The 13,316-nt window shown below is 36.3% G+C and overlaps 1 protein-coding gene across 13 annotated transcripts in view; it reads left to right on the top strand.

The window, feature by feature from the left end:
* MYCBP2 (MYC binding protein 2) overlaps positions 1–13,316 on the top strand; it is a 294,107-nt gene that overhangs the window by 177,807 nt on the left and 102,984 nt on the right. For all 13 annotated transcript variants that reach the window (XM_059144685.1, XM_059144682.1, XM_059144683.1 and 10 more), the window contains 5 exons: positions 1,474–1,529; positions 4,494–4,609; positions 7,619–7,716; positions 8,425–8,541; positions 9,479–9,619. In XM_059144685.1, the coding sequence (XP_059000668.1) occupies positions 1,474–1,529; positions 4,494–4,609; positions 7,619–7,716; positions 8,425–8,541; positions 9,479–9,619 (528 nt within the window). The remainder of the gene's footprint in view (positions 1–1,473; positions 1,530–4,493; positions 4,610–7,618; positions 7,717–8,424; positions 8,542–9,478; positions 9,620–13,316) is intronic.

The raw sequence follows: 13,316 nt of genomic DNA on the forward strand, positions 1-13,316 counted from the left end.
ATAGAGAAGGACTTAGACCCAATACTGATGAGGAGACAGTCCAGAGGAAGGAAACCAGGAAGATAGTCTGAGAGATGGAAATAGAGTCTAGAGTTCCAAACTCTTTATGAGGGAGGGGTGGGCCTTAAACAGGAGTGTCACCTCTTTCACCCTACAGGAGAGGGAAAAGAAAGTAATTAGTGCAGATGCTTGTTAATTTTTATGTTATACAGCCAAAAGAATTATTATGGTAGTAATCACACATTTTAAGTTGGATTAGGAGTGATGAATGTCAGGGTCAGGATTTTAAAACAAAGGGGGAAAAAAGGAAATATTCATTACAGAGAATGAAAGAGAACTGATGAGAAAAGAGTTATCACCCATCCTGAAGAATCAGATGAAATTGGGAAATCCTGTGTTAACATTGCAGTGTGTGTCATATGAACATGGGGAAAGTAATCATTTGGATTGATCAGAACTTTTCAAGACTATCCTGAGTAGAGTTAGAGCATTTACAGTATACCATCCCACACTGTCTCTGAGATATCAGTGCATGTTCCAGGAAAGGGATTTTCTTTTATCAGCCATTCACACCTACTGTGTGCTACTCAGCAGTCAACCAAATATTGTGGAGGATAGGGAAAATGAGATATTATCTGTTCTTTCATTAATAAATGCAGTATGTATTCTGAAGGAAAATGGTGGAGTGGAAAACACATTGTGCTGGGAATCTGGAACCCTGGGAGTTCCTGTTAGACCTACCCTTAAGCGGCATATTTCTCATTTGTGACTTTTTAGTAGGTGAAGGCAGCTTGGTCTTTTCTAAATCACATTCGTGAAAATAGAGAAGTGGGAAAAAGGAGGGAAGCTTCTGAGGGGTGTGGATGTGCCTTTCTTTAAGTAGAGTAGAAGTTAGAAGTGAATGAGCCAGTTGGAGAACTTTACCTGAACTTTGAAAGTTAATGATCAATTTGGCAATATTGCAGGAATACAAAAATATTGGGAATAGTATAACTAGTTTCAGGTACCTGCAGTCCATTTTTGTCTTTACATTTCACCATAATTTTTTCCAGACTTTTTTTTTACCTTTTATTGAGAAACAGATTGTTCTCCAGGTCCAGTTGCAGCAGTCTTTATATTATGGATGTATATCCTGTTTTGGTTGTGAATTGCAAATCCTGTTCTCCCAGGTGAAGGCTTATCCTTGCCCTTTAAAGCATCTTTTTTGGTGAGAAATCTAAAAATTTAATGTACTCAGAAGATTTTTTTTTTTCCTCTAAGTTTGTTGATGGTTTGTTTGTTACATTTGGGTCTTTAGCACACTTAGGATTTATTTTTGTAAAGGGTATGATGTAGGTAATTGAGTTTTTCTTTTACTCCTATATGGAGAACCAGTTGTGTTATTGTTTTCTTATCACTGCCTTAGGAATGTTTCTAATGAGTTACTGGTCTTGGAATTTATTTTACTGGATTCTTACTGGTCTCTTCTTAAAGGTTTATGAAAATTACTCATTTGAAGAACTACGTTTTGCATCACCAACTCCTAAAAGGTAAGGATCATTTTTGCAACACATAGCTAAGACATGTATTGTCAGCTGCTTATAATTTACATCAACCTACATTCCAACTTTATTTTCCATAAGCAGATATTTTATAGTATTTTTTACATTCCAGTAGAGATTTACCACAGATTTTATAATGTGTAGATTTACCGATAGAATATATCAGTTGCAATATTGCCAATGTTACATAATGCTAAGGTCCTAGAGGAAGAATAATTAGTATCTAAAAAGATACATATTGGCTTCTTTAGAGTTGTTAGTTTTCTTTTCTGGGGTTTTTATTCCTTCTCTCCTTCACCTTATATGTTATAGAGCAATTTCAGTACATGTTGTACTTTTATTTTTAGCTCAGAGTCTTAAGTTTTCAGTTTTTGAGTATTCTTATCTCCAGATTTGAGCTGATTTTTTGACTTACTATTTTATTTGCTTGTTAGGAGAAGTACTTTTGGAAGCCTTGAAAAAATTATTAGATAGAATGTACCTTGGAGAGACTACTACCTCCATAAAATTTAGAAAAAGCTCCAAAGTGGACCTGAAAAGATTTTTATATATTTCATTATATCACATATCACATAACTTACTAGAAATTAACAGGTTACTGTGACTTTATTCTCACATGTATTCCAAGTAGAGTTTTAATGCATAATCTATAAAATTTTCTATAAAAATAGCCAAGTTTTGAGAATGTATCTTTGTCTAGAAATAGGGCATTAACATTCTATGTAAGGCTTAATTTTAGTTATAAAATGTCCATACAATGGAAGCATATGATTTTTATAAAAGAAATACGAACTCTATAAATTTATAATATGTTAAATAAGAAAATAGTGGCCATTTGCCTGTAAATAGTTTTTTCATATATATTAGGTATTTTAAACCTAATTAAGATAGTCTTATCGGGGCGCCTGGGTGGCTCAGTGGGTTGGGCCGCTGCCTTCGGCTCAGGTCATGATCTCAGGGTCCTGGGATCGAGTCCCGCATCGGGCTCCCTGCTGAGCGGGGAGCCTGCTTCCTTCTCTCTCTCTCTGCCTGCCTCTCAGTGTACTTGTGGTTTCTCTCTGTCAGATAGATGGATAAAATCTTTAAAAAAAAAAAAAAAAAAGATAGTCTTATCTAAGTAAATGCATTATTTATTCATCAATATTATTAATTAAGCATCTGCTATGTGAGAGACATTGCTATAGGCTTTTATGAACAAAATAGACAAGGTACTCGTTCTTAGGACATTTACATTCCTGTAGAGAAACAAACTATAAATAAGTAAACAAAATAGGAATAATAAGTAAGTTTTTTTGATAGAGAGTGATGAGGATAGGACAGTCCAGCAAAGTATTGGGTGATAGGAGAGGCCTGTGTGAGGAGGTGTTTTCTCATTAGAGAGCTAGATGGTAGTTGATCATGTTAAGATTTGGAGGAAGTTCGTTCTAGGCAGAGAAAAAAAGTTCGTTCTGGGGTGGACGGAGCTTGATGTCTTCAAGGAACCAAAAGAGAGCAGTGCAGGAGAGTAGTGAGCAAGAAGGAAGGTGGATGAGGATGAGATCAGAGAGCAGTATAGTAGTAGGGGTTTAGCCATCTTTAGCCTGCAGATCATATCAGGCCCGCTTTTGTAAAGAAAATTATGTTAGAACATAGCCTTACTCATTAGCTACGTATTGTCTGTGGCTGCTTTTTGTTTCACAGAGATAGAGTAGTTAAGTAGTGTGACAAAAACTGTTTTGCACGGTAGATTAAAATTTCATTACCGAAAATACTACTGATCTCTGATGTAGAGTATCATGATTTCTAAGAGGGTCAAAAAGTCTGAGAAATGAGCTGGCGTTTTTGTTTGTTTGTTTGTTTGTTTGTTTGTTTTGGTTGGTACTGGGGTGAGTGAGAAGAGTTCTTCTTTGGCTATGTTAAAAATTGAGATGCCAAGATGCCTCCTGGCTATCTAAGTGGGGATGTTTCAGTTTTAAATTCAGGAGAGAAATAAAATTTGAGTCCTCTACATAGAGATGGTATTTAAAACAGAGGAATGGATGATCAACTAGAGAGATGCTATTTAAAGAAAAAAGAACTAGACCTATGTGGAATGTCCATAAATTAAGGGGCAGTCAGAAGGAGAGCCAACAAAACACTAAAAAACAGTGGCAAGCAATATAAGTACCTGGAGAATGTTGCAGAAGCAAAAAGAAGATATTTCAAGAAAGTAGGAGTTGTCAGCTATCAAATGCTATTGAGGGATTGCTGAGGATGAAGAAATGACCATTGAATTTGGGGTCATTGGTGACCAACAGAAGCAGTTACAGTGAAGTGCTGGGAACAAAGGCCTATCTAGGACAAGTTGTGGAAGAGAACTGGGAATTAAGAAATGGAGAGGGTGATTGTAGACCATTCTTTAGATAAGTTTTGATGTAATGGGAAAAGGGACATGAGACCTTACTAGAGTCTTGATGGTCATAATATCAAGGAATGTTAAAGTTAAGAGATTCTGAAGTTTGTTTGTATAGAAATGAGATGGAAATAAAAATGATTCAGTAAAGTGGGAGAAGTTGATGATGAGTGAGAATGAGCAAGGCAATTACAGCATGGAAGTGTTGAGGGAATGAGATTCACAGGACAAATGAGGGGGCTGGCTTTAAATAAGCAACAAGGCACTTCTTGGATTTTATCAGGACAGAAGGTAGAGATATGGAAAGTTGGTTTATTAATCTGATTACAACTTTGGGGATGTATCTAATTGCTTCCATTTCTCACTGAAAAAGTGGTAAGGTTGTGATCTTCTGAGAGTGAGGAAGAAGGGTCATAAAGGTTTGAGGAGAAGAAAAATAAAATGGGTCATTTGGGAGGGTGGGAACACATACTATGGCAGGACAATAGGATTGCCACCTGTTGTAATAATACAGTTAGAAATTATCTTAATGATGTTGTCAGCTGTTTAACCAAAAGTAAATTACACCTTATTCTTTTCAGACCCAGTGAGAATATGCTGATCCGTGTCAATAACGATGGCACTTACTGTGCAAATTGGACTCCAGGGGCTATTGGGCTCTACACTATTCATGTGACCATTGATGGCATTGAAATAGGTATTCTTTAAGTTATGAGTTACTTAGTGCAAACAACCAAAATCAGAATTGTCTTTCTGTTCTGGTTTTCTCCTTAACTTATATCATAGACACATGGACAGCTTCCATTACTTATTTGGGTCTTCATCCTCCTTTACAGTGAGTACTTAATTAGTACATTCATAACATCTCAAAATTTTGTAATAATTTATGGTATCATCGTAGCACTCATGACTCCTTTCTTCCATTCTCTAATGTGACTGGTCAACTATGTTCTCCTTTCTGCTGCTCACCATGTGCATACCTCATCCCCCTCTTACAGTCTTTCTTTCCTGGCATAGAGCAGAGCCCATCTTATTCATCTTTGTATTTCCTAATCTAGATAAGTGCCTGGCACATAGTGGCTGCTCAATAAATAATTATCGAATGATTGAAGTTTCTTTATCCACCACTAACTCTAAAAAGTATATTGCTTTTCCTTTGGTCATTAATCTTTTCCTTTACTATTCATATAATAGACAACAGTAGAACAAGAAAGCTCTAATAAGTGTTTATCAGTATGAATTTCTTATAACACTAATTCCTGATGCTTTTCAAGAGAAGGGGCTTCTGTGATGAGGTAGATTTGGAAAACCTAAAACTCTTACCTTAGACATTTATACAATTCACATTAACATAGAAGGGAGTCTAAAAGCGATGAAATTAAGAATCTTGTCTAACTTTAACACTTACCTGAGACCCTTTGCTGTAGGGAAGAGGGATTGAAGGTAGAGATAAAAGCAATACTGATTAACATTCCACCGGGGCGCCTGGGTGCTTCAGTGGGTTGGGCCTCTGCCTTTGGCTCCGGTCATGGTCTCGGGGTCCTGGATCAAGCCCCGCTTCCGGCTCTCTGCTCAGCGGGGAGCCTGCTTCTTCCTCTCCCTCTGCCGGTCTCTCTGCCTACTTGTGATCTCTGTCAAATAAATAAATAAAATCTTAAAAAAAAAAAAAAAAGACATTCCACCAAAATACCCTTTGAGGAACTCTGGTTTAAGTAGTTTATTTTTACAGTGAAGGTAGAGAGGCACTTTATGTTGATTGTAACTGGATACACTATGCATTAATGTAACTGTACAGAATCAGATATATCAGATGTCCCTATTCCAGGGACCTTTATCCTCAGTCTTTACTTCATTCTCCTTTATTTCAACATATCCATAAAGCCTTTAGTCAGCAAACTTTAGTTGGTTCTGAGCAAAACATTGTTCTAGGTAAGACAGTTCCTGTCTAGTGTTAACAGTTACTGATGATTGCAAGACAAAATGAGCAAACAAAATCACATGAAGTACGATATAAGTAGTGATCCATGAGAAGTACAAATTTTAAGAATTCAAAAGTGGAGGTAGTTAAGACTGGCTTAATTTTCACTAATAGTGGGCTGAAGAAAACTAATACAAGGTAGATAAGAAAAATCCACATACTTGTTTTTTGAAATGAAACTGAAGAAAATAATTCATATTTACTTAGCATCATTTTCTTTCCTACCTTTTTTTTTTAAATTAATTAATTTATTTATTTGAGAGGGACCATAAAGAGGGGAGAGGTCAGAGGGAGAAGAGACTTCCCACGGAGCTGGGAACCCGATGCGGGACTTGATCCCGGGACTCTGGGATCATGACCCCAGCCGAAGGCAGTTGCCTAACCAACTGAGCCACCCAGGTGCCCTCTATCCTACCTTTGGAATTTAACTTTTTTCCAATGTGACCAAACTGTCAGTAGACTGGGACCTTGCTTGACCCTAGGCAAGGACAGATAATCATTCATTAGAATAACAATGCTAGGGGCACCTGGGTTTCTCAGTGGGTTAAAGCCTCTGCCTTCAGCTCAGGTCATGATCTCAGGATCCTGGGATTGAGCCTGGCATTGGGCTCTCTGCTCAGCGGGGAGCCTGCTTCCTCCCTCTCTTGTGATCTCTGTCTGTCAAATAAATTAATTAAATTTAAAAAGAAGAAAGAATAACAATACTATCAATAGCTAATATTTATTGATCACTAAATAATGTCTACATTGTCTTATGCACATCTTATATTTTAAATTGTCTCATTTTCACAATAGCTCAGCCAGGTAGGTGCTGTTCTCATTCTCATGATATAGATAAAAACATTGAGGTACTAACAGACAATCAGCAGTACATGTGCAAACAACAAGACAGTCCAACATGAGACCCCCAGCTTTCAGCCACCATGCTGCACTGCCTGCTGGCTAGACTGGTGTAGCTGATGTCACCATCTGACACAGTGACCTGGCGCAGCGATCTGATGCTAACATTTAACTGCTCTAGGGTTTCTTGTTTTTACTTTTTTCAGTATTATTTCGTAGACAGAGAATAAGGACTCCTTCTCCTCCTTGAACCTCTGAGACACTCATTTGGAATCCTTAAGTCATTTTTCAAATATTTCTCTCTTTTGTTTTAAAGTTTTTATTTAGATTCCAGTTAGTTAACACAGTGTAGTATTAGTTTCAGGTGTACAATACAGTGATTCAGCACTTCCATACACTACTCAGTGTTTGTCTCAGCAAGTGCCCTCCTTACTCCCCATCACCTATTTCACCCATTCCCCACTTATGTCCCCTCTGGTAGCCGTCAGTGTGGTCTCTGTAATTAAACGTCCGTTTTTTAGCTTTTAAATATTAATCACCTTAAAAAGACAATTTAGACATTTGTTTTATTTATTTAAAATAGTCTATGAGGAGCGCCTGGGTTGCTCAGTGGGTTAAGCCTCTGCCTTTGGCTCAGGTCATGATCTCAGGGTCCTGGGATCAAACCCCACATCAGGTTCTCTGCTCAGTAGGGAGCCTGCTTACTGCCCCTCTCCACCTGCCTCTCTGCCTACTTGTGATCTCTCTCTCCCTCTCTCTTTGTCAAATAAATAAATAAAATCTTTAAAATAAATAAATAAAATAGTCTGCGAATTTATATAAGGGTAGGTTTAAGGATCCTTCCCCCTTGTAGTCTCAAATGTTACAGTTCCCTTCCTTTTCTTACAGATGCTGGCCTAGAAGTTAAAGTAAAGGACCCACCAAAAGGGATGATACCACCAGGAACTCAGTTGGTCAAACCAAAGACTGAACCTCAACCAAATAAGGTTAGGATAGAATGATATAATGATAGAAGAATCTGAATTGGTTAGAGAATTAGTAATTTTATTCATTGATGTTCTAAGGTGGCCATCAGTATCTAATATTTTAGTTGATTGATTTTAGTATTTGAATTCTAAGTATCCCAAAATCCATTTGAAGGGTATTTTGTGGTAATTCTAATCATTTGTCAATTTTAAAACATGTACATTTAGTCTTCTTTGTATAATGCTATGGTAATTTATAGGTCTTGTGTACTTCTCTTATTTGAAAATTTACAATTAACAAAAATTTTATTGAAGTTCAGTGCATAAGGTTTCCAAGGAAAGTATCCTATCCTGTCAAAAGAAAAAATAATTTCCTAACATCTAAAAAGTATAGGGAATTTGGTAAACTGTTTATTAAAAAGGAAATATTGGTAATAGAACTTGTATCTAATCTTTCTAAAAAGAAAAAAATGGGTCTTTTCTCCTTTTTATCCTATGCCTTTAAAGTTTAGAGAGGAAATTATATATGTATATTTAATACATACACATAAAACAAATTCTGTTTTTATAAATAAACCAGTGTTAACTTGCGCAGGGAAACCAGCTGCAAGTGATTTTGGAAACTTTCTCAGAATTATAATACTTTCAAATCTGTTTAATTTTCTTACCATTTATAAGATGTCTGTTCTATGATTTTCTGTCTCAACTGTCTGTCTTTGCCTTTCTCAGGTTCGAAAATTTGTGGCCAAGGATAGTGCAGGACTCCGTATCCGTAGCCACCCTTCCCTTCAAAGTGAGCAGATAGGCATAGTAAAAGTCAATGGAACAATCACTTTCATTGATGAGGTAATTTGTAAAGAAACACTTGGTAATAAATTTTGGACAGAAAGTTCTTACATTATTTGTATACTAATAAGGTTACTAAATTTTCTGCTAGTATGTTTTAATTGGTTTGGATAGTGTTTGGAAAATTGAGTTAATTGAGTTTCAAACATTTTATTTTTCTTTATCAACAAAATAACTAAAATTATGTTTAAAAACAAATAAATTAAATTATATTTTTCACCTGAAAGAAACTTAATTTTAACAAGCAGAACCTGGGGGCTCCTGTGTGGCCCAGTCCGTTGAGGGGTTGAGTGTCTACCTTCAGCTCAGGTTATGACCTCGGGGTGCTGGGATTGAGCCCCATGTCAGGCACCCTGCTTAGTAGAAAGTCTGTTTGTCTCTCCCTCTGCCATTCCCCACCATTCGTGCTCTTGCTGGCTCTCAAACCAATGAATGAAATCTTTGAAAAAAAAAAACAAAAACAGAACCTGTACAAGTACTCATTGAAAATGGGTACCGCTTTTCTTAAGTACTTTAAGTATTGTTCGTTTTTAAATGTGTTTAAAACACACACATATTGCTTTGACTTTGGACAACATATTTTTCTATTAATACAACCAAGTAACTTCTGATTTTTAAAATCCAACTTGAGGTGAGGGAAGAATTTATGTTCTTTTGAGAAACAAACATTTTATTTTTAAACTCTTAATTTGTGATTTCTTTGGGCTTTTACTCTTAAGTGACATTGTTTTTACTGTCTTACTATGTGAATTACCACCTTGCTTGCCATTCTTTGCTGCTTTTTCCTTAAAGTTTCTCTTTTTTGTACCTCCTGCAAAAACTAGATGCTTACTCTTCATGTCCACCATTGTTTGCCTACTCTACAGCCTTTTAGCCCTTGCTTGCCTCCTAGGACTTAAAGGTGGGCATGGCTTGTTTTCGCTATTTATTTCCGTAGATCCACAATGATGATGGAGTATGGCTGAGACTGAATGATGAGACAATAAAGAAGTATGTTCCTAATATGAATGGTTACACTGAAGCCTGGTGCCTGTCCTTCAATCAGCATCTTGGCAAGAGTCTTCTGGTCCCAGTTGACGTAAGTAAAAGGTGGTTTTAAAATGTGTAATAGGTACACTCTGTCCTCATTACAGAGCTTTCTTTAATTAAGGCTTTTCAGTTCTGAGGTAAACCACAACTAAATAACTTTTACTTTATAAGTGCTTGAATTCTGAGGAGCTTCTGTGTAATGAAGGTGGAGTTTGGCAAGGCTAAGGTCTTTAGTACTTGTTATGACCCATCACAAGCAGGAGGTAGTAAAATAAAACTAGGTCTATGGAATTCCTTTCAAAGAAGTAGAGAATGAAAGTATACTTTTTTTCCCTTTCTTATTCACCCAACTGTTCGGAATGAATTCCAAACTAAAAATTGTGAATTCACTATTATTATGCATTCAAAAACATGTATAACATATTTCTTCTGTGTGTTGGCATTTTGTAATTAGTTCTCTGTGTTTTGTCCAAGTTTGCCTCTGTTCTTTCTTGGCTTAAAACACTACTATGTTATAATACTGTGGTGTAAAAATAAGAAGGATTCTTTAGTCTTTTTAGTGGTGTTAGAGTATTCTAGTTGAAACTGAATTCTGGTGTCAGAGAACTCATTGAACCTCTTTAACAAATGCAGTAGAGTACTTAGAGCCAATGTCTGTAAATTGCTGTAAATGTAATAGCAACCTATGGGTTTATAATTTAACAGAAATATGTGGGTTTTTTTTTCCTTTTCCTCACCATCAAATGTATTTAGTCCTAATGACACTGTTCATAAATAGCACTAGCAAAATTTTATTTTAAAAAAACTTAGTAGTTTAAACAGTTGAATTTCTTAAAAATCCATGTATAAGGTTAGCTTATTATGTTAAAGCATTCAATATATTATATGTTTTCCTCTTTGGTAGTCCAGATTCTGTGCTCCAAAGGGACAGATATGAATGATGATTCTTTGGGGAAAGAAATAATTGAACTTCTACTCATATTTATTGATCTCATTCTTCTTTATATTCTTTTATATATGTTTTATAATACTACAGTAGGGAGAGATATATATCTGTTTTTTACTATTAGGTGTGTGATAAAGTTTGGAGAGTGTTGGCATACTATTTTACTGAGATTAAGCCAAATAATGCTAAATGTATAATTAAAAATATAAAGTTTTGAATAAATAAACCATATCTTCTTTAATTTTCCTCATATTTGTATCTGCATTTAAAAATGAAAGGGAGGGACACCTGGGTGGCCCAGTCAGTTAAATGTCTGCCTTCGCTCAGTCATGGTACCAGGGCCCTGGGATTGAGTCCTGTATTGGGCTCCTTGCTCAACAGGAGCCTACTTCTCCCTCTGCCTCTCCCCCTGCTTGTGTGCTCTCTCTCTCTGACAAACAAATAAATAAAACCTTTAGTAAATAAATAAATAAAAATGAAAAGGATTTTTGAGCCTCTGGAAAGAGGGACTAGTCTGGAAAAGGAATAATAATTATCATCTGTATCTAAAAAGTTAGCCTTAAATAGTTTGAAACCATTTTCCATTATCTCTGATAAGGCATTAATTAAATTTTATTATCCTTACCATCTCTCCCACTCCAAAATTTTCTTCTTAATTCCTTTGTTTGCTAATTTGAGGAGATGCTTTTAAAAGAGGAATATATTCACACAGATAAAATGAGAATAAGCAAAAGCAGAAAGGAAGAGCAAGAAATGTTGTGTGTTGAAGTTTTAAATCCCCTGGTTTCATTTTGGAACAGTGTGTTCCATTATTTGATGCTCTTAAACCCCATTCAAGAGACCGTTTGTAGTAAATGGTCTTCTTGAGACCAGAGAGAGAAGGGCAGTAACGGAAGTAAGAAAAAAAGCTAAATGGGTGAGCCATACAAATACTTCATGGTGCATTTTTGCTGGAATGTGAAAGAGGTTGTCAGTGATTTATTTGAAGAAATGTAGAGATAGAATATTGAAGATATGAAGTGACTTGTGGTATTTTTTTAGCCTTTCTTTATGTTGAAGAATGACATGAGTTCTGTTTTAATGTAGGTAACTCAGAATGCCCAGGATTATTGATAAGGCTGAGGTTTTCCCCATCCTTTATTTTAGTAATGACTTGAGATCCTTATAAATTAAAAAAGAAAGATGTCAATACAAAGGCAGAAATACAGATATAGATAAGAAATTTGAAGACTGAAAAAGAAGGAGAAAATGGAATTCAGGGCACATTTGGAAAGTTGTTTTGTGAGAGAGGGGAGGGGATATATATGGCAGGTAAGGTTTTTTAGGGATGGTGAGAGAAAGGGAAGAGTTTGAAGGAGACCATGAGTTTTATAAGATAGAAAAGATGAAAGACATCAGTTAAGATGGAAACAAATGAGTTAGGTTAGAGGGTTTAGACATCCAATAAAGGCTTGGAATAATGTTTGAGAGAAACAGGAGAGGGACCTGAAGAAAAACTACTTGTTTTTGAATTAGTGGGCCACTAAGGACCCAATGAGACCAATGGATGGATCCATTCTGGATGCCCTTCCTCCCTTCCTCACCCCTAGTCCTATGTGTCTAGAATCAAAAGTGCCAAGAGAGTCAATTATAGCAATGACCAGAATTTGGGGCTGCTGTGACAGAAAAAATAGGGACAGAATTTCAGATGTTGATGAAAAAAGACTTGAGTTCACCAACTGCGGAATTCAGCCTGAGTTAGAAAAATGAAAGGAGAAGTGGAATATCCAAGGGATTTGTAGGCATAATAAATCCTAGAATAGGATATATAAGTACACTGTGGTTGAAGAGACAGAAGGATAGATGGTGTGTGATAAAATAGAATATTTGAGGGTTTTTTTCACAGAGCATTTTACTGAATGATATGGCCTGTTAATGTGACCATGAGCTTGTAGCTGAAGTATAGTGGAGGGGAAAGTCATTTTAAATACCTCAGTCTGAGAACTAAAAGGCTTAGCACTTAGGTGATCATCTGTATCAGCACAAAGACACACAGATGGTGGATGGCAGCACTGTGACCCACAGGGTTAAAGATGTTTACCATTGAAGGAGGGGTCCCCTTAGATACAATATGAAGTAATGGGACAGATGGCAGTAGTTTGATGCTGAATCAGGGAGAAGCATACAGCAGTTTTAGTATAAAAATATGAAAACACGTATACGATAGAAAGGTTTATATTTTATGTGGCGACGAAAGATGAGAGAGGGGATAAAACTAACTGGCCTATGGCTCCAAACAGATTTGGTATAAAGTTGTTTCAATGCAGTTGTTAGATGAGGACTCACACAGTCAGCCTGGTGTAGGCAAAGACAGACTAGTTTTTTAAGGTTTTGTCTGTAGGGACGGGGGCAGGCCCCTTACACAGTCAGTGTTTTTAATGAGTAGGTTACTCTGTAGGGCTAAACACGATAGGGGTAGAAGGAATATTGATTCCATTTCATCCTTTCAGGGAATTAATACAGCTAAGTAAATGTATCTTTCTACTTCCTTATTTATATCTCTTACTACATTTATTGTTAGAAAAACACTTTCACTTTCTACCTACTCTCCCTTTATACTTCAGTCCATTTATAAATAAATCAAGTATAATTACGGCTGATGCTTGTTAAACACTACTCAACCAAAAAGAGAGAGGGAGAGAGTCTGGAGATTTAAAAATAATACAGAAATAACCAAGGACAGATTCCACTAACTGAAAAAGATGAAAAATACCAAAAAGTTGCCTTTAGCAAACTTGACATCTACCTCTTAAACCTTTTC

Source organism: Mustela lutreola, chromosome 13 (genome assembly GCF_030435805.1).
Source record: "Mustela lutreola isolate mMusLut2 chromosome 13, mMusLut2.pri, whole genome shotgun sequence".
In the NCBI taxonomy this organism is placed as follows: Eukaryota; Metazoa; Chordata; class Mammalia; order Carnivora; family Mustelidae; genus Mustela; species Mustela lutreola.